The 22,001-nt window shown below is 36.0% G+C and overlaps 1 protein-coding gene across 2 annotated transcripts in view; it reads right to left on the reverse strand.

The window, feature by feature from the left end:
* The window catches only part of SH3RF1 (SH3 domain containing ring finger 1), an 82,476-nt gene that overhangs the window by 26,935 nt on the left and 33,540 nt on the right, over positions 1-22,001 (reverse strand). For both annotated transcript variants that reach the window (XM_039700225.1, XM_039700226.1), the window contains exons 3-4: positions 5,555-5,830; positions 4,732-4,827 (exon numbers count right to left, since the gene is read on the reverse strand). In XM_039700225.1, coding sequence (XP_039556159.1) covers positions 4,732-4,827; positions 5,555-5,830 — 372 coding nt within the window. The remainder of the gene's footprint in view (positions 1-4,731; positions 4,828-5,554; positions 5,831-22,001) is intronic.

Consider the following 22,001-nt stretch of genomic DNA (forward strand, 5'->3'; position numbering starts at 1 on the left):
AAAAGAAAGATCTTTTCTGAAGAACATCAGGATGAAAAAATGAAATTAGTCACTGTGGAGTTTCTATTTCTGTTCTTCAGCATATTACTTCACCATTTTCCTTCAAGTCTTGAGATACCTATTATGCTCATGAAGAGTTTTAAAGTAATATTCTACCCAATCAAAACTTTACTAGACAAACAATAGACCATTAATCATGATAGCATCAACACTGATTTAAATGCAGCTCCCACAGATGACCAGCTTATATTCTGAACACAAGTAGATATCTACAGATATAGATATCTAAGGTAGTGTAAAGTAAAAAGGTTTGTTTTTTTTTTTAATACAGAAGAGGCTGGCAAGTGATATTTGAAATATGTAATCTGGAAGCAAATTTCATGTATATACAGAAAAAAAGATTAAGTACAAATCAGAACTAGTGGAACAATAAGGAGTTGACATAAAAACCTTCTACAGAAGAGGAAGAACTACATGGAACATACTGCAGTGGAGGAAAGGCATAATGGGAGATGTGAACCTGGATATAAAGTCAAGAATATCGATTTTTTTCATAAATGTTCTTATTGTTTGTCCTTTAGAATGCAACTGAAGAGAACTGGAATCATACAATCACAGAATCATTTGGGTTGGAAGGGAGCTTCAAGATCATCAAGTTCCAACCCACCTGCCATGGGCAGGAACACCTCCACTAGACCAGGTTGCTCAGAGTCCCATCCAACCTAGTCTTTAAGACTTCCAGGGATGGGGCATCCACAATCTCCCTAGGTACCCTCTTCTCGTGCCTCACTACCCTCACAGTGAAGAATTTCTTCCTAATAGCTAACCATAAGCTAAGTTTTTCCAGTTTGAGTCCATTCTCCCTTGTCCTGTCACTACATACTCTTGTAAAAAGTCCCTCTCCATCTTTCTTGTAAGAAGGAAGGATAGGAGAAGACAATGTCAGAGCAGTGAACAATCCTATGAAAAAGGTGGATGCTAGATTTTCCTTCCTGCTATTACACAAGATGGATCATATGGATCAAAATAATGTATTACTTGCATATAACAGAAGTTATAAACATACCATTTTCTCCAATGAAGCCCATTATTTAATGATTATTGAATTTTAAATTTAGATCAAACATGCTTTAAAAAAACCAGTGAAAACATTATTTCATTACAAAACATTGTAGGATATGAAACAAGTAGAAAATAAGACCAAAAAAGTCTACTTTGCTGTTCAGCTTGTCAGGGTCTTATATGTCATCATGACAAACATGCAGGCTTTTCAAGGTCTAATAATTTTATCTATTTTGCAAATTTTATTTTTTTTCAACTCAGATTGAAATTCTTCACATCCTTCCCGAGAATCTAGGTATTCCATACTGTTGATACAATGGCTGCAACTGTTTCCATTCTTATGTAATCTACATCGTTATTTGCAAAGAACTAGCTAATGAAAGAAGTTAAGGGATCACAGAGGAATGAAAAGGAAAACCAAGATCCACTTTGCTAACAGCACCCCAAGGTACCTGTTACACCTAATTATATTTGTTTACTTCCAGAAACTACCAATGCCTGCAGAATCTGATTACTTTGTACAGTGAACAACTTATTAGGGAAAAGTTGCCCATGGGATCAATTCAAGACAGATTCAAATATAAGCAGCATTCTGTGCTTTTTTATGCAGAGAAGCAAGCAAACAACAGTTGCATGAATTTGAAGATGGAAGAGAACTGATTACTGGCCTCCTCTTTGAAGTAACCTGGGGACAGCAACAGCTGCAGAATATTTTGCAGAGTGCAGTTTACTTCTCTTCCTTAAGAAGAGAAATTAAGAACCTGCATGCATTCTCCAGTGAAATGGCTAGCAGATAATCAAGGCCACCAAGGGACTGAACGCAAGTCATGCTATGAAGTGTTTCAATCTAGCATTCCTTTCTGCAGCAAATACCCATGTACCTAGACCCGCAGTTCCTACATCAGCTGTTTTCCTTAACAGATATATTTTCATTGACACTTCTTTACTTCAATCTTTACATTCACTTTTTTCCTTTTTTTCCCATTCAACAAAATCTTTGCTGCAACAGGAAGCCTGAAATCCAATTCCCTTTCCCACCAAACTCCAGGAAACTGAAGAACTTCTCAAGCAGGGCAGGAGAGAGGCAGCTGGCTGAGCCACATCTCAGTGCCACAGCAGGGCTGAGGTCAGCGCACAGCTTTCCTCTGCCTGCAGATATCTGCAGGGATTACCCCTACTGCAAGGTCTCTAAGAGTTGTGCTTTGCTACACTTATTTTAAAAATTAATTCAGGTGTTCTTTACTTGCACAAAAGTAGCTGACATTATTTTCTACTGACAATCTGACAGAAGAGCGATATCTTTTCCCTGATTTTTGTTCTATTCTGGGCATTTATATTTGTTTATGAAGCATTAAGCTAGGTCAAAACATCCAATTTGAGGTCTAAGAAATGTATATTGTACCCAGAACTGCAATTTTTCAGAAAAAAATCAAATAATATCTGCTTAGTTATGAATAATCTTTGGTTTTGGAACAGAGATAATTATAAGTGTTAACTGATTTAAAAGAATGACTCTTAAAATTTCTCTCAAAATGTGTTCAGTCTCACTTTTATTATTATCACAAATTTAACACGTGAAAGCTAGAAAAGAAAGGATCAGAATAGTGAACATTGAATAATAAAAGGGCAAAATTTGTCCTCAAATACAATCAGAGATTTTCATGGTCTTGAACATTATCTAAAATTTTATCTTCACTGTACAAGAAATATCTCAATTATTACACCTATACTACAGAATAAACATCACAGACTATGCCCATTTTATAGTTAATGACTTCAGATAATCTCTAGTAAATGGAGCTAATTCACATTTTCAAAGAAAAGGAGTAAACTAACATACACAAGGTAAAAGGTATGTCTGTCATTATAATATGACAGAATTCCCTAAAAACAATCAATGATTACAGGACTAGGAATGCAATAAGAACTACCATATAAAAATCTTTCAAAAATATAAATTACTTTTCATCTTCATTGTCTTCCATAAAATAGGTAAGAATGGTTTGCTATACTTGTTTCTATCAGTTGTCTGTATATTTTCCAGAACAATAGTTAAGATACTCTCAGAAACCAAGCATTTCAAAATTCAAGCCCATACCTTACTGCACATCTCACTGCCCTCCACCACAGCATCCATTTCAGTTCAGTATATACTGAAAAAACCCACCTATTTGATTTGAAGTAACTCTTAGGGTATAATTTATCATTCTAGACTTTCCATTCCACTTTAGTGGGGATTTGAGAATGTGTACTTTAAGTGTTGATGCCTATTCTAAAAGGTTTTATTGAAAATACATTTTCTTAGTTGATGGAATCAGTCTAAAAACATTAACACAAGTATATTTTGTGACTTTCAATTTTTACTTTTTTTTAAGGCCATATATCCTATTTGCAACTTTTGTAGAGATAGGAATGTAGTTGTTGCCTAAATAGCTCAAGTGGCAGCCCTAGGAAAGGGCCTTTTCTAACACGACTAAGTAATTTAGTTTGAAAAAAACACTACAAAAAGCTTTACTGGCTGAATTGAAGGGGCAATTAATTGCAAGAAGCTAGGAAAGAATACCCAAGGGCAAGAAATCATTAAATTGGCCTTTAAAAACATCTTAAACTGAAGCCAAAATTGCACTAAGCAAGTTGAAACTTTTTTGGTCTTCTTGTTTTTACAGTCATGTGGAATTTTCTATCCTCAGATATACAGATCCTTATATCAAGCTATAAAAATAAATATATATATATTTTCCCTTTTAAAAATAACAAATTCTATTTTGGTTGAAAGCAGTAATAGTTTTGAAGTTCATAGGATTCAGAAATTGAATTAATAAAACCTGACTTGATTCTTAGTATGGTTACACATTTCTTCTGTGCTCTGAAGTACATATTTCTCATCTCAGAGATAACGTGAAAATACTTTTTTCTTTATCATTCTGCCTCAATTATTTAAATCAAATACTGTAAGTGCAGGGAAGTGTATCTTACCAAGTATTCACAGCATATCTATCGAAAAAGGACAAACACTATTCAAAAACCTTTGTGTATTTCTGTAATATAAATTCAAATAATCATTGTGGCTGTACACACTGTTCCTAATCACTGATGTATTTCTATATAAAAGATACAGCTTTCAACACTTAAAATTTAAAAGGTTGGGGAAATTTTCTCAATTACTACCTCTTATTGTAAATTGTTGTAACACATGACAAATGCAGGAAGATGGAGAAGGTTTTATATATGCTCTGTTGATTAAAAAGCTGATCCTTTATCTGTTTAACAACAACCTATATCCTATGACGTTCTAGTTGTGCTAATTTGGTTTTGAGAGGTGGATATTAGGGACAATGCAAAGCTAACTATTTCTCTGACTTGGTGACTGCTTTCATTTTGTGGCTAAGTGTGGTTTAGATTGACTGCGTGACTCCAGTATTAACAAGAAAACATAGTGACTGCCTCCAATTACACTCATTTCAGTTCCATTCAATAAAAATAAGTATCAAATAGCTAAGTGAAAATCACTGGTTCAACTGCTGAGGCCATTAACTTTCCCAAAGAGAATTTTACGTCTAAGATTATTTATGTCTCAGGTTATTTTAGAATCATCACCAGTACTGATTATTTTTCCTTTCAGAAAATTAAACATACAGTGGGCACAGCCTTACTGAGGACTTTACTCACCTCAACATATGAAATTGGAAATATTCCTATCTTGTCAGCCAGCATTCCTTCTGCCCAGTTTTCATCCACACGGCGAATTACAGTCAGAACATCATCCTGTGTGAACATGCAGTGATTAGGTCTACCAGCTTTAATTTAACTTCTCATTTAATTTTCCTCCATAACACAGGAGTAATCAGAGAAGGCAGGACATGGACAAGAACCTCAGAGAAGGCACTCTGTAAGAGGAATATGCTGCTTTTGGGGTTGAAGTCAGTTCAAGCTGTTCTTTTCCTATTTTGTCATAGTTCAATGAACTGCCCACATCTCAGTGATCTGACTTTGTCCTTAGTGCCAGTCTTCCTGTCATGTTCAGTCCATGTTACTCATAGCCTCCCTTTAATTCCTTGGCATTAATCAACAGAACCACAATCATTTTCCTTCTCAACTGGCTCATTACCTAACCTTCCCTAGATGGTTTTTCTACTTAAGTACTTAAGAACATTGTTAGTGATATGACTTCTTTCACATCTGCAATTTGAGTGTTTCTTTAGAAGATGGAATGTTTTTAATTCACAGCATAAGTTATTTCTCATAAATTAGGAGCATCACTAATGCAAGTATGAAAAAATACATTCTCAGAAATAAAACATCAGGGAAATTATATGCAATTTAGAAAGAGAATGCAAAACTAATGAATATAGGAGAAATACTTGCAGAATTACTTGTCCTTTTCAAATATGTGCAGCTCCAATTAGAAATGCAGATAAGACTACAAAACAGTTGTGTTATTTCTTATCTAAGTGAATGAAATTATTAGAAAAAAATAGTATTATCTTTTTACCTTTGCAAACGGTAAACAGTCTTTATCTGCTTCTTTGTCTTTTACTTCAAAATCATAAAGTGCTTTGCACTGAGGCGGAGGTTGAGGTAAAGGTTTAATAATCTGAACAAAATTGGTAGGAAAAAAGCCATGGATGCCATTGACTTCTCCATGATACCAATTTTCATCCACCTGTCGACGCAAAATGATGATGTCTCCTTTACTGAATTTAAGATCTCCAGGTTCTTTTCCCTCGTAGTTATACAATGCTTTGGCACATGGTAACTGAGGTACACCCTAAAGAAAAAGAAAAAAATAATAGATCATTAGAATTAGATGAGCATTACTAAATAGAATTTGTATTATATTTTTGGAGAGTATGAATGAAGCTGCAAAGTATGAAATTGCAAAGTAAAATCATACACATATTTTATTGCAATGATTCTACTGATTTTTACCCATACAAGTGGGAAGGCCTTCAGTTCTCTGCAGTCTCAAGATCCCTCTAAGTTTCATTACGATTTTTAATAATTCAAAGTTGCTAGACAGAGGAAAGGCAGAAAAACATAATACTTTAACCCTCATGTACTAAATCACTAAGATTAAACATTAAAAAAACCAAGGCAAGCAAACTGGAAAGCAACCTGAACACTTGAGAGACCACTGGCAAAACAATGCTGCAAGAAAATACAACACTGAAATAAAAAATTTGCTGTAAGACCTATAAGGCAGTTTTCCTGCCTCTCTTATTATCTTCTTCACCTTATTTTACTTCATGGGCAGAGAATAATAAGGATGAGGACATAAAGAAGGTGTTTTCCAGCTTGAAAAACAAATTTCAGTTTATTAAAAATGCAAAATTTCATCCTGGAGCAACTCTTTTAATTCAATTATTTATTTGAAACCACAGCTAATAAGAATTAGTGGAAAAGATCTGTTGAAGGTATGCATCCTTGGGTTTCATTCACTTGATTCCTCCATAATATCTGAAAACTGCAGATCATTGCTGCTCCTGAATGCAGGTCAGAAGGATTGGAATGTAACACTGTCACCCTCCATATACATTGTAGGTATTATTTTTTTATTGCTCAGCCTGTATCTCCAAATTTTGAGAGAGAGAGCAGTAAAACTCTACAACTCTAGTGTTAAGGTACTGCCTTCAAAACTCTCTTTTGTCTAAATTTAAATACCTGGAAGGGTGTTTACCCCCTTAATGATGAAAACAGCAGTAATTTGCATTACTAATACAGTCTTTCCAAAGCAAAGGCAGCCTTTATAGTCACACAGAGCACAGTATTTCACACCTTTGATGCAAGCCCATATGGAAAAAGCAAAATTTAATGAAATTCAAGGTCACTGATAGTATTTGCCATATCTACCCCATGGTATGTCTCTCCACTCAAGTCTTCCACCAGATCAGATAATAAATTGGAGCTGCACTTGCAATATCTCAAGAAGTCACAGACAATGGAAGGAAATTCTCAGAAGGAATTATCACTTTGAGTCTGTCCATTGGGCAGACTAATAATGTATATCATTTAACAAAATTTTATCTTTCAATATAATCCAATTTGTTTGGACAGCTTTAACTTTTGTCCATGCATATTAATGTCTCAAATGTATAAATAATATCTTAAAGACTAATTTCTCTAGTAACCTTTTTTCTATGCCAAACAGTCAAACGAAAACCATGTGTGTATATACATAGGTACAGAGGAGTATGATTTACACATGAATACAGGAAAATCGAAGTTCATTCTATTGTCTCCAGGATGAATATGAAAAATATCATATTGGCAGGATCCAAGCAGTTGTTCACAATTGGTGATCTCCAAACTGAAGCAAATAATATTTTTCTTCATGATCACACTAAATTGCATCAGTGCACTATGATGACACGCTCTGGACAAACCTGGATATGGAAAAAAACACCAAGTAGGGAATTTGTGGGCTTCAGCCAAATGAGGGGAAAATTAATGGTCAGAACAGAAGAATTAAAAAATCATATATATATATATGTGTGTGTGTGTGTGCATTTTTTAGTTTTATGTTCTGTGCAGAATACACAGACAGAATGAAGGAAGCAGTCAGTGTAGACGGAGTATGAACAAGTGCACAGAGAACTTCAGGGGAGAGGAAGCAAAAAGAAGCAGACCTCTAAACAAGAGAGGAAACACTGCTTGCTTATCCCTTTCCATCACAATAACAAACAAGCAAACAAATGGATTAGAAGCCAAGAATTACTTGACGGAAAGCAGGCCCCAAGAAATTATGGCTACTACAGGATACAGAAATCTCTCTTGCACTGGAGGTAATAGTTTGACTCCTCCAAGGAATCTCCCCATTGTCCTGAGACAAAGCTTTTTATGTCCCCACGCTGAGGAATAGGTTTTAGATCAGCTTTGTGTGTAAAATACAGTGGGGAAAAAAAATCTCTTTAAAAACAAACAAAACAAGCCAGGAGTACCATTGCAGATCATGTCAAAGCAATCAAACTCATTAGTCACCATTTAATTGTTAGAACTCCATATTGCACTTACGCAGTTTATCACAAAGCTCCCACAAATAAATCTGCATACAGAAGTACAAACATCTGTTTATGCTTTATAGGAAGTTCCTTTCCCAGTGTAAAGGTTGAGTTTCTGCAAAGCTTGTTTCCCACGTTAAATAGAAATGGTTCTAGTCCATAATTCCAAATAAAACAAAGTTCAACAAAACACACAGTTCCCAGCTGGACTCCCAGGGATTAAGCAGAAGTAGTTAAATGACTGAGAGGAGAAGTGGATGATTTTCCCTTCTGTCCCAGAGGGAGGATGAAGTGAGAAAGAGTGGGTGCAATGGGGAGGGCTGCTTTCAGGGCACAGAATCAAGAGCCCTCAAGCACCATCTTCACATTCCTCCTTCTCCGAGCAACCTGGAGCTGTAGCTCATGGCCGGCGCCTTCCGGGCTCTTGTGGTTAGGCAGCTTCAGCCCCCCTTCTGCCCCTCTGGCTGCTCAACAGCAGAGATGGACATGAGGACACGCCGAGCCAGAGTTTACATTTCACTCCATGTCTCTCACTTGGCTAAACATGAAAGAAAGGCTTTGGAAGAAAAACTTTGCAGCCTACCCTTAAGTTTACAGCTGCCACTTACCCTGCCAGCTCTTTGAGTAAGCAACAACAACAATAACAAAACAAAGACAAAAAACGTTTTAGGAAGTTAAAATATAAAATTCAGAAGGACTCCACATGACAGGTTCTTAGAATTGTTTCCTTAGTCGTTATTCAAAAATATCTGAACTTGTAGTGCTACTGCTGCTAGACAAACTGTTTCAATTAATTTTTAGGAAACACATGGATATACACACGTATTTTAGACAGCCAGATTCCTTTAAAGAAAATAATATATGATGACATCAAAACAAATGGCTTAAAAACAATATTAAAAAATGCATATGCATTCATATACATGAGGCTGAGGTTCCTCAGTTTTCTTCTCCTAACCCAATTATTTTGTCTTAGCAACCTACAGAATGCACAATTTTGCTTTTTGGATTTATACTTTTGTTTTCAAGTCACCTTATTTCGAACTTTACTTTTATTTTTTAATGGGCAATATGCAACTGTACATATTTTTCATAAGCTTAAGCCAAGAGAAACTTATGCTTGTGGAGAAACACGAGATCTGATTTCCTTTAAAAAAGGAGTTTTGATGGCAGAAGCCCAAATGTAAATATGCTTACACTGGCACAAAACAGTGCTCAGTCTGTACATACTGCACTTGAAGAACCAACATTAGTTAAGGGAGCAAAAAATAGTAAACCCTCTCTCAAGGAAATGAATGGAACAGACCCTGGATCATGCGCATCTCTGTTTCTTTCAAGCCTCCCAGACATGGTGCTGCTGGCTGTCCCTTTTCCAAGCAAGCAGGGCTTGCCCAGCATGTTTTCTGGCTGCAAGACTGGGAAGTGGCCAGGGCTTCCCCGTGAGCCAGTTGAATTTAACCAGAATAATTACACTGGTTTCACCTGTCTGAGCTTCTTAGACACTGAGTGTTTTCAAGAGGCCAGGAAGTAGTACCTTTTATAGGAATACTGCTTATGACACACAAAAACACTTCTCTGAAACTGGCTACATGCTCTATCAGCTTCCAGAAAAATCCAGCTTGTCAGATACCTCAGCAGCAGTTTTTAGGCCTACCTTTCTTAAGAGAAAATCTAAAAATTGGAAGTTGATCCATGTCATGAGAGGATCTTTAACATCCATTATTTGCAACTTTCTAGACATAAAATTGATTTTTCTTCTCTTACACTTTTTTTTTCTTTCTATGCAGTTCCTAAATCAAACCAAGAGTCACATTAATGATCATGACAAGATGAGAAACTACCACAAAAAAATCTCAAGTTACACAGCAACTGGAAGTACAGTAAGTCTAGTGATACAGAGGTACTTTTTTCTCTCTTTTTTTTTTTCCAAAACCATCAGTATTGAAAGACATACTTGATTGCTAGTGAAAGGTGCTTTTACGTAAGGATAACATAATGCAAATGCTTGTAGCCAAAACTTGTTTGCAAGGCAGATTTGGATCAAGTGAGTTCTTGATGTGTACATTCTCCAGCAGGTACAGGTAAAACTGAGATTTCCTCTTCAGACTCCTAGTCATTCAAACCTTTGGAAGGACAATATTACTTCTTTTAATCTTCTGGTCTATTCTATTTAATATTATTGCTTTCTTGATTCAAATCTTTCAAATGCCTCCTTCCTGTTGCTTTTTTTAAAGTGTATTTTTGCTTTCTTGCCTTCTTTGGCTTTACTAAGCTGTCCAGTCCTGCATGCAAGAACATCCCCTTTCGCATCTGTATTTTTTTATGTCTCTTTCATCTCACTGGCTCCAATAAGTAATTTCAAGTCCTAATTTATAGCCACCTGATCTGTGTAATTCAATTTTCTTTGTTTCAGCCTCCTTTGTTCCTTCTCTCCTTGCATTTAACTTTTCATGTATTTTGAGACATACAGCATATGAAAATACTTTACCAAAGACCTCTTTAAAATGCTTATATTAAAAAATGTGTTTTCTCAAGTTGGATTTCCTTCTAAAGGAAGGAAACATGTTCCTGGTGTTAAGATACAGGTATATTGCTTTGGCCTGAAAAAATTAAAGACTCTGTTTTGTAGGACAGACCAACCTAGAGATGATAACATTTGAAACTAAATCTCCCCATTTCTTTTTGAGCTCCAGAACACAAAGTGTTTCCATAAGCCAAGAGAGTGTTAAAACCTGGCTCCCTGCATTTACTTTTTCATCTAAGGAACAATTCAAACAAGGTCAGATTTGTGCAAAGAAAGGCTGACTTGAGTGTTATTCATCTGTACCCAACACTAACTTGTTAGCGTAATCAACTTTACATACTTCTGCCATCAGAACTATCTCAGAAGCCTGCAGAGGTCATCAATACAAATGAAATCTTTTCAGATAAAGTGTCTCTGAGGTCCTGCTATCTGGATGACAAAAAACTAAGATAGCTTTATATCAGGAGGCTGTATCAAGTTGCCAGTATACTGTAAAAACCATAAAAATACACCTTTGGTAACATCTGATATAAATTACTATTGCTGTACTGAATACAGTAGACCAGGGTTTGGGGATTTTTATGTAATAGTTCACTAGATCAAAGAAGTGAGCAATGTTAATTTTGGTAAGTATATTCATTTCTACTGGCTGCCTACAATACAGTTGTATTAAATCTCATTTTTCTCTGCACACATAAACCAAAAGACCAAATATTTGACTTAAAACAGTGCAACTTGCAGTTGTTTTGAAACGCTGTATTCAAATATAGTTACTTGCTGTACAGTTTCTGATTTTAATGAAAGTAGAAGTTTAGCATCAAGAGGAAACTAGCTAGCCAGGTTACTCTGATCAAAGAGATCAGGGTTTGAAGCCCAACTGAGTGTAACTTAACCCATGTAACAATCATAATTTTGAAGAAAGATTACTTTAAGAAAAATACAATTAAAAAAAAAAATCAAGCCAACATATTTATTATACTTTTGCAACCAGTAAAAATTTTAGGATCTTGATAAATGAGGAAACAGGATTACATTTTTACTGTTGCTTAATTAACTGAAGTTTAAAATTCCTTAGCAGACTATATTAATTTTCAAGGTTTCATCCATCTAACGCAGGTTGATACACAAATTGCTCCTAGAGCCCTTTGCCTGACTCTGTTCAGGACTTTATCAGCTAACTTTGCTCTTGGTAACTTGCAGAAGAATTTCACAGCACAGACTCAGAGAAACCTGTATTTTGTAGCAGATGGGTAGCTCCTTTATTCTTGTAAGCAATTCTTATGTGCTTTTTTGAGGTAAATTCTCAATGGCCTACTTAAAGTAGCCATTTTATTACAGCCCTTTTTGCTTCCTCTGTCTTAACAGCTTTTAGAAGAAAACATTTTGGATTTTTTTCTTGTCTGATGTTCAGAAATAAATATGAGGTTGATTAATGTAAGTATGAGCAACTCTTTCCCACAAAGTTGTTTTGAAATTAAAAGCTGGAATACAGGAGAATGAAAGGAATTTAAAGATGTTGCCTTAAGGCCTAAGCAATCACACTAATAATATGGAAGGTTAGGAAGGGACATTTACAAAGCTTTCCAAATGCACTTCTCCCAGTCCCTTTCTGTGTCACACCTTTGTAAACACTTTTTTTTTCAAATAAAAAGTCAGTCTTCAGAATGCTGCCTTTTTTTTTCTTTGCCTAGTCAAAATGCAAAGTTCTCAGCTACTTCCTTTCCCAAAGTATGTTAAGTAAAGAAAATTCTGAGCACTTTCCACTGAACTAAACCCCTAAGTTAATAAAATAAGTAAGCAAAAAATAGGAGAAAGTGGAGGAGAAAATAATTATATCCTGCACACATCATGTCCCCAAATATTTTAATTGTATGCACTTGACATGTTCAAGATTGCTGCGTCCACAAGCAAACAAAATGAATTATGAGAAAACTGCCCTGCACAGGAAAGACTGAGGAGGTAACTTTCAGGATGCAGAAGAGAATGCAGGTCTGTATTGCTGTTGATTTGCATATCAAACATTTCTGTTATGAATCTTTAAAAACCTTTTGATTAATTGTTTACTACAAAAGATTTTTGCTTTAAAAAACCCCATATCCTTGTACGAATATAAACAAAACCTTAAATTGTGCACTACATAGAGCTACGATGTTTATATAAAATAGCAATTTCCAAAAGCAATGATTTGTTTGAAAAATCTGCTTTTATAAGCTGTTACACCAACACCACTGCTCAAACTGAAAGTGCCACTATCTTCATTGGTTTTCTCTTGGTATGACAGCTGGTGAGATTTCTGTATCATATGCAGTAGTTAAAGGGATACAGTCAACAGCAATCTCAGAGAAAGAAACCATCTTGCAATGCTTAGAAACATCTCCATTTCATCTGGTTTAATACAATCTTTCTTTTTTAATATATTAAGACAAAATATCACTACATTAGAAGCAATAAAAGGGAATATACATAAAGCCATAAGGCATTGCTAACACCTAGAAAAGATTCCATGATTAATGCCACACTATGGGGCTGTGCTGTGCTGGAGTAGTGGTAACAAATTGAACTATGTCATCTGCCAGGCTTTGCATGGCTAATCAGAATACATTAGCTTCTTTCATTTTTTGCATTAAACAGAAGCCATAAATACTGGAAAAGCAGATGCATTTTACCAACCACATATCAAATTCTCTCACAAAATGAACTTCACAGCAGCACTTTACAAAACACATTCTGCTTGCTTACTTTACAAGAAAAAAACCCGTTAATCTACTTAGTGTAGAAGATTGGAACATTCTCAGATTGGAACAGTTTCTCATCAAATCCCTAGGACACAGGAGGCCCTTGTCCCTGTTTCTAGGAGCTGATATTTTAACACAAGCTTCAGAAGTTCCAGAAGGTTTACCAACAATATAAAAATTTAAGAGTAATGCTCTGTACTGTTCTAAGGGTTTTTACACTTTGAAAATGAATATAAAGAAGCTTCCTTCAATGTGATGTGCAAATGAATATGTTTACCTCTTGCACCAAGAAAAGGAGAGGGAATTCCAGATGAGAAGACAGACTGAAAAAAAAAACAAAACTGAGAACAATAAATGAGAAATGAGATTGCTAAAAGCAAAATCTTACTGAGCTTTGAAGGTGAGGAGTTAGAACATGATACAGGAGGAGCAAAGTGGGCAAATTACTCTGAATAAGTGACCTGGTGAGATTATTCTTGGTGAGATCAGCATGAAGAAATGTTCCTTTAATCTATCAAATACTTTGCTGCCAAAACTTGGGCAATGGGAAAACACAGAGCTGCAAATTAAGAGGTTGCTGCATTTTTTGATGAAAACCTATCAAGGTTGACAGGACTGACTTTTTATCTGAGCATGCTTTGCTTTCCACTACAATCAAGTGTGAATTTGTTGTCCACCAAAGCAGTACAAGCTCTAAAATTACAAAGGCACTGTTAATGGTATTTAAAATGAGAGTAACCACAGGCATCTCTTCTGTCTGAATTTGATTTTATGGTCCTAGAGATAGCATCTGACATTCCATTATCTTCTGAGAGAGTGTTTCTAGGTTTATTTACCATCACTTCAACTATTTTGTAAATGCTCAGGTGCTTCAACCTTTTGAATGAACCCAATATCACCATCAAACATCCTCCTCAGGTATTCCCTGAAAACTTTTGTTGCCAGAAACTGGAGGGACTTTTGCTAAGCTTGATTTAGAGCTGCTATCATGTCCTCTTTCTCTTAAACCCCCTCACTCTCTTAAAATTCATTTGGAATCAATTTGATTCCTTTAGTATCCTGACTTCAAACAGCTTCTTGCCTGTTGCAGAAAAGGTGCTAATCTTAGCTGTCACTGTAGCACACACAAATACACATTCACTGCATGCACAGAGTAAATAACAAACTATTTGCTATTTATTCTTACTCATCTTTTAAATGTTTCATGCTTCAAAGCAAAAGATTTTTATGGTAGTCTACTTGAAGCAGCTGGTCGGCATTTTGAAAAGGCAACTAATCCTAGCTGAAATGATGCATCTTTTTCTAAGATAACATTCCTGTATGCTCTTTTTTATAACAAAAGAGCCAGAAGAATGCTACACTAACATTTATCCCTTGTGTAGTGACAAGCTGGAGTCTTCTTTGCACTTCCTGGTTATTTCATCCAGTCTGTAGAAGAAGACAAACAGCAAATGAGTCTTCTGCTCAGTTTAGTACTAGTCAAACAGGCTTGAATACATAGTGCCTACAAGAAAGGATTATGCTTCACATTTCATACTGTTCAAATGGATCTGTTTTAGCATAAAAGTATTACTGTAAATACCCAAACTGATCTGCATGTCTTGAGTTATAAGGTCTGAATTGGTACATTGCATCACCACACCCCCATCTGCTGTCACTGTACCTGTACAAGTCCTCCCTGAGTTCCAGCTTTTCTCAATTTCTTCATCATCCTTCATCACCTTCCACCCTCCCCAGGCTTCCTTTCTGCAGGGGAGGTCAGTGAGGAGCTTCGCACTCGGCTCCCCAAGCCCTTCTGCAAGCCTATCCCACCGGCCCCACTCTCCCTGTCCCTGGAGATGAATTGGCTCTGCTCTGTCAGTAGTGCAGAAAGCCATATTCCATGTGTTAATTTTAATTAACCCCTTATTCCATTAAAAGTTGCCACTGGTTTTACATGGCAGCTAGTAATGAAGCAAGATGATGAACTCCAGCACACCCTGGCCAGGTTTTCTCCCAAGTTGCTCTATACCTCACTGGCCTTCACTGTACAGGATGGCCTGATTCTTAGAAAAACTATCAGCTCACAATGAAGCAAAATCTCTCAGTACTCTAATTCCACCATCAGAGGCAGGGAGAGGTGCATAAGCAATACACAAAGTATAACTAGATAATTCAGGGTAGACAGATAAAAGATTTTCCATTTAGCTTTTCAATGCAACTGTTTCTCCAAAAGATTTGTTGTGTTTTGAGCATGACAGGTGAAGAAGAGTTAGAAATGCTATGCAACAGGAGGCTTACATTGCAAGGATAACCTGTTCACCTCTCAGTCTTTTACTGCAGAAAGTTACCAGAACTTGGGCCCAAGGAGGTCATAGTCTGATTGTGTTTACACCAGTTCTGCTCCTCTAGTCCACTTGCACTGTTACCATTTTATTTAGAGCTGGTTACAATAAACAGAACAGATTGCACTGTGACATAAAAACTAGAAACTGGTAAACTACTTAAATTAAGGCTGTTCCAGCAACTGTGTCTGCATTCATTGTGGAAGAGGAAATTTGACACTAACAGGTTGATCATTACTATGCTGTCACAACACAGATTAAACCTCTATGTTTACATATGATTTCATCAGGAAATCTTCCACCATCTTTTTTTTGTATTTGGTTGACACTGCCTATACATTGCAACCTTTAAGTCTTACACACACAAACCTGCTTCTTGCAGGTAGTCCTCTGCTTCAAAATACACATTCTTTATACTTCAAGCAACAATTTATCAGCAGTTCTACTCTATTTTCACATGCATTTTACTAAAACTTCACTTACTTCACCGCTGCAAATGTTATGAGAATTTTCTAGCCACTTTGTAAACCAACATCTGAAGTATCTCTTGGAATTAGACCACAATTCACGAGTCTCTGTATCTATAAAAAACAAGTTTATACAAGAGTTGGGCTTCTTTTACTCCTAAATATTTGAAAAAGGAAAGTAATTTTATTTCATTTTCCTATGATACAATCACAAGGGAAACAATCCATCCTTTCATCCAGTTGAAGAAAAATGACTATTTTACATCCACAGCAAAGAGGATTTATAGTTTATACTATGAACATTTTCAGATCTGCTTATAGTTTTCATTTGTATTCGTGCCATAAATGAAAATTTATGCTTCTATGTAATGATTTTAATCAAATAGCTATATGAATGAAAATATTTAGTAAGTAGATATTCTGGTACACTTTTCTCTTTTTTCATTTTGAAGCAAATATAACATAATGTATATGAACCATACTGCTTTTTTTATGAAATTAAAATGGAAGGTGGAATACTCATCAAAACATTCCCTGGAATCACAGTATAATTCACTCAAAGTATTACCTCTGAAGAAATACAGCCTGTGGCCACCAAGTCCTCAGCATCCACTGTTTTCTTCTATGGATCCATTCCCACTACAGATTACTTGTAATATAGATCGAGCCAAAGTTTTACAAGCCTAAAAAAGTTTTTAGTCCTTTGGTTGTAAAATGTGATACATGCCTTGATCTTAATGTTTTCTTTGAAATAATTAAAGCAGTTCTTACTCCAGCCAGGTTGATCTCATTAAAAGTTTATTCCACGGAAGTTAATTTAATTATATTCTTCCACTGTAAAAGGGCTTCCTGTCTTTGAGATTCCACAGTAAGCAAATTAATAACCATCTACTTACATTAACAGGGATTGCACAGAATAATTATGTTTCATAAATAAATACTCAAGAATAGCTTACAAGAAGTACAACTTTCTCATTTAAATAAAAAGTATTTTAATTAAGCAAGTGCAACCATAATGTATTATTATGGGAAAGCACTGCTCTGGAGCCAAGAGTTAAGAATCAGATAGGATAATGAAAGGCTGACAGCTCTTTAATTCTCTCTTTTAACTATTCATGCTACTCAACTGGTTGAGATATATTTGGAAAGCAGAATTCAGTCATCCTGCTTCAGAGTTCTTGGACTCAGACTCCACTAAGGCCTGATGGAAAGGAAACTCCTGGAGCAGGACTCTCAAAATAAAGTGAAACTCCACCTATTTTTGTCACATGGTAGGACAGCTTGCACCTCGAGGCCCACTGCTAATGGAGTTGGTTTTGTTCAGCTCTTGTATGAGACTGTATTTATTTATACAGAATCAAACGGATCAACTTCTCTTAAAAGAAACACAAATACACAGGAAAAGCCCTATGAATCACTACAACACGAACGCAGCCCTCAGCTTTGTAACTGTTCCACTCAGCACGTTTACGTGAATTGGTGCTGACACAGAAATAGGAACCTGAATAAGGCCCTGAATATTTATTCCTGTAAGTACAAAACCTGCATATGGCGAAACAACACTTATATTAGGGATTAGTACATGCTGTCACCACACACTTTCTGTGATCCTGCAACGTAAATATTCTTCAGCCACTGACTTAAGCTCAAAGTAAAACAAATTATCTTATAAGTAGAACCCCCCTCCATGTCTCTCCTAACTAACCTTCCTGTCAGGTTTTCTTGACATTCCAGTTTTTCCCTATTCACTCAACAATGTTTATCTCTTTTTAGGATGGCTGAAGCTAAGGATTTGATGTGATCCTAGACACTGTTTTGGAAAGTATCATATAGCAACACCAACGTATATCATGACATTCTGCCCAAAATCTGCAGCCTTCAACAGAGCTGACTTGCAAGTTTGTACCCAAACTGCCTCAAAGCAGGTATTTAAGGTTGTTTCTGAAGGAACCATTAAGGCTGTGATGCAGAAGTACACTTCTTCCAGAAAGGCACCAAGTCTTTAACTGAAAATATTGACAGACAACTTATTCATTAAGAGATTTTCACTGGCATCCCATGCTACAATGGTTTACATGCTTCTTAATGCACTCATGGTAACTTTAGTCTGTTATTTACTATCACTCTTCTGATTACAAAAAGCTGCCATTTGTATTAATATTGCTATTTCTTCATTCTGCCACTCGCTATATAAAACTAGTACTGCTAATGTTTTTAAGCTTTGGGAAAGTAGTGCTTTTTGAACCACCAAACATCAGGGGTTGCTTATATTGAACAAATTGTTCCTTTTTTATAAGCAACCAGTACTTTGTCTTGAACTTCATTATGAGAAGATGCATGAGATCTTCAGAATAAGACTAATGTACTGAAGAATGTCAGTCTGAGACACTTCTTCCTTGATATCACATTAAAAGCTTAAGCAGTAAATATTTTTTTCCATTTTTAAGCTTTTAAAAAATTATTTAAAGAGCTGAAAACTAATTACATATAATCTTTCTCTTTGCTCTCTTCTCCTTTTGATACTATTTAAGATCTTCTCACCTTTCCCAGTAGATCAAGTTTACCTAAGTACAAAGTCACACTGATCCTACTTCATAATCTCTATCAGTTATGAATCCTGGATGACAGCATTCAGACTGTAAGAATACATATATAGAGTATGTGAAGTGCTATTCCTAAATGTATTCAAAATCCTTCCAAAACAACAAGGTATTGTTTACATCTATCTGCAGATACTTTCAGTGAAAAAAAAAATTCTAATATTCCCTATACCAGAAGCAAACTCCAAGAAGGTAGTTGAAATCTGGGGTTCACCAAATCAGAATGGTTACATTAATGATACCATTAATGCCTTTGCATCACACAAAGCAAGATCTCCTCAATATCAAAGAGGAGTCAAGTCACATGAACACAAGTTCTGCAGCTGTGCAATATTAACACAAAAATGCCATCCACTTTTCATGTGCTTTCATAGTTCAGTCACATAATTCCAGTTTCTGTGACAATTCTTCTGATTCTGATACTGATCTTAGCATTTATTTCCAAACTCTAGGCTTTACAGTTCCTTAAACATATGCCCTGATATATTCACAAATACCTTCAAAACTATTTTGGCTCTAGAACAAATAAGGTTTCAAAATGTGGAATTATAAATAAGGTTGCCTCCAATCTTGATATTTTCTTTTCTTTAAACCTGAGTTTGTAAGGCCTCCCCCTATCATCCTGAATGTTTTGAGTTGCTGGAAACAATGAGTGAGTAGTCTTTAACATTATTTATGAGATTTGAAGTGCAAAAGAAACCAGAAAAACAACCTTTCAAAGCTTTGTCTCCTCTACAGGCAACTCAAATCTTTCCTATTAGTAAGTTTGTCTGAAGTCAGCTCTGGATCCCTTAACAATCTTTATATAGTTAAGGAAGGAAAGGCCAAGTGATCATTTCTGTGATAATTGTAACAGGAGTCCTTATTTATGAAAACTGTAAGACTTTCCACTTTTTTCAGTACCCTAGATTCAACCTGTAAACTTTGCAGACTGAGGAGGAAATCGGAACACAAAATGAAGCCACAGATTCTCTACTTAAACACATGTTAAGAGGCAAAAGCAGGGCTATTACTGTTCTTTTTCCAAAATATCAGTTAAAATACAAAAATGAGAGGAAATTTCTTTAATATTATGTTGATTATCTATCATAAATTCCTGACAATGTTAAAAAATTAAGAATACATAAGGTCAAGCTAGAAAAAAAACCCAAAAAGCATGTTTTCATTTTTTATTTACATTTTTGGGGAACACCAAGAAATGTCTCTTCTGGCAGATATCAAGGTACTTTCTTGTACAATGTCTCTGTTTTGGTTAGACATGAACGTGATCATCCTGCAGTACAAACAAAATTTACCCTTCAGAAAAAATTGGTGCGACACCATGGTGCTCCCGAGTATTCTGCTGTGTACATGCACACACTTCTGAAAAACTCATTTATCATCCACACATCAGGCAAAATACATTGCAAATTTATTGCATTGCCTAAAGGAAATAAAACACATTATCTCATTATTCAGGTGTTCAAATTTAATTTCCTTTCAGTTTTTAAGTCTACATTAGCAGCTTACATTTAGTTTAAACTTCCAGATAAATAGTAAATAATTTGCTCTTCATAAAAATGGCAAGAGAGTATCTCCCATACTTCTTGCATCACACTGTTTTTGTAGTTTTCAAACTTTCAGCTGGGAGTACTTAATACATCTTCCTATTTGTTTTTGCAGAGCTATACTGCTCAAGAGTTTGGTAACATAAGGTTTGACTGCTGGGTGTTCCAATTAAATCATTTAGATGTTATGAAACATCAGACATGGCCTCTCCTCTCCCTTCCTTAAAAAAAAATAACAAACCAAAACCAACCAACCGACCAAAAAAGGACATTTCTGGAATGTACTTACATTGTTTGCTGCAAGTAAACAAAGCACTGTATTAAATTGCCCTTGCAAATACACTGCTAACTAGTTAAAAGTAAAAGCTTTTCCAGATTTGTAAAATGAAGGTTGATTTCCTAAATTTCCTTTACTTATATCTCTAACTTTGTCCCTAAAACTACCCATACTCAAATGTTCTCTGTTAAATTCAACATGAGTCTTTGAACACAGAGGAGTTTAGCATAAAAACATATCCAAAAGAACAGCATTTTAGAAATCAGCATTGTCGTCATTACAAATCAGGATGTACTTTAAAAGCAAGTAATTGATTTTCTTTTAAAATATTAATGACAACAATAAAAAAGCCCCACAAACTTTGGAATCTTGTTCTCAATGGCAACGGTTATTGTTAACATCTGCTCTAAACATGAGCTAGAATATAAACCTTAATAATGTGGAAGAAAATTCCTAGATCCAATATGACTTTACAGAAAAAAAAAACAAACCCTGATTTGTATGAATGTTCCATGTCTCTTATGGAGCCAAAGGCAATTTTTAGCTTGGTTACATCTGAATAGGAATCCCTGCGGTCTTGGCCAGCTCCACTCCTCTCTCTATCAAGCTGCATTAAAACAAGCAGGAACAAAAAAAGGCAGAGTGCCACATTAGTGCCATCCTCTGCCTGGTTCTCTGTGCCTGCTGGCTGCTCACTGAGCACATGGATAATCTGACACTAGCTCCAAGTGTCCCTGTTCCAGATGGCTGCTAGGGGACATAGGAGTGGTAAGGGACACTGGCAAACCCCAAACACTATGGGGCCAGTTAACACAGAGGACATGAAGAGGCATCACAGGTCACTCCAGTATTGGTACAGGCCTAAATCTTAATCTAATGAAAGTTAGCAAACCTTCTGAAAAAGGAGACTGAAAGCTGAAATGCCTTTCAAGAAAGTTACATGTGCATGAATTGGAGAAATAAGGTAGGTGGTCTTCTACTCTTCCCCAGCCAAAGGAACAAAGGAAGAGGATCAGTTTTTTTCCTTTGCTTGGGTTCAGTGGTTTTATTGCTGCAGTTTATCACCAGCTAATATTCAACGTGTTGAACAAAGACCAATCAGCCAGTAAAGGGAAAATTGCTAGAAAGCAAACATACAGGCAGGGTACCAAACTAACAATTACAGTATAACCACAGCTTCAGCAACACACCAACTGAGATAATGGGATTCACCTGGTCTTTCTAGGGAAGAAAGTTCTCTGCCTGTGCTTCCAGATCAGCCCACATAGACCAGCTACTTCATTTACTGACAAATGTCCATTATCTTATATTTGCTTAAAATTGTCTGCCTTGATGGGGAGTTACAAATCTAGACTTCCTAATGAAAAAGCTCCTAGCTAAGAGGACAGTAACAGGCAGACCCAGCTGTGTAAGAGAGCCATCAAAGCCAGACTGCAGCTACCCTGCAACTCCTTGAGCAGTGACTGC

The sequence above is a fragment of the Passer montanus genome, unplaced genomic scaffold, assembly GCF_014805655.1.
Source record: "Passer montanus isolate IOZ18808 unplaced genomic scaffold, ASM1480565v1 scaffold14, whole genome shotgun sequence".
In the NCBI taxonomy this organism is placed as follows: domain Eukaryota; kingdom Metazoa; phylum Chordata; class Aves; order Passeriformes; family Passeridae; genus Passer; species Passer montanus.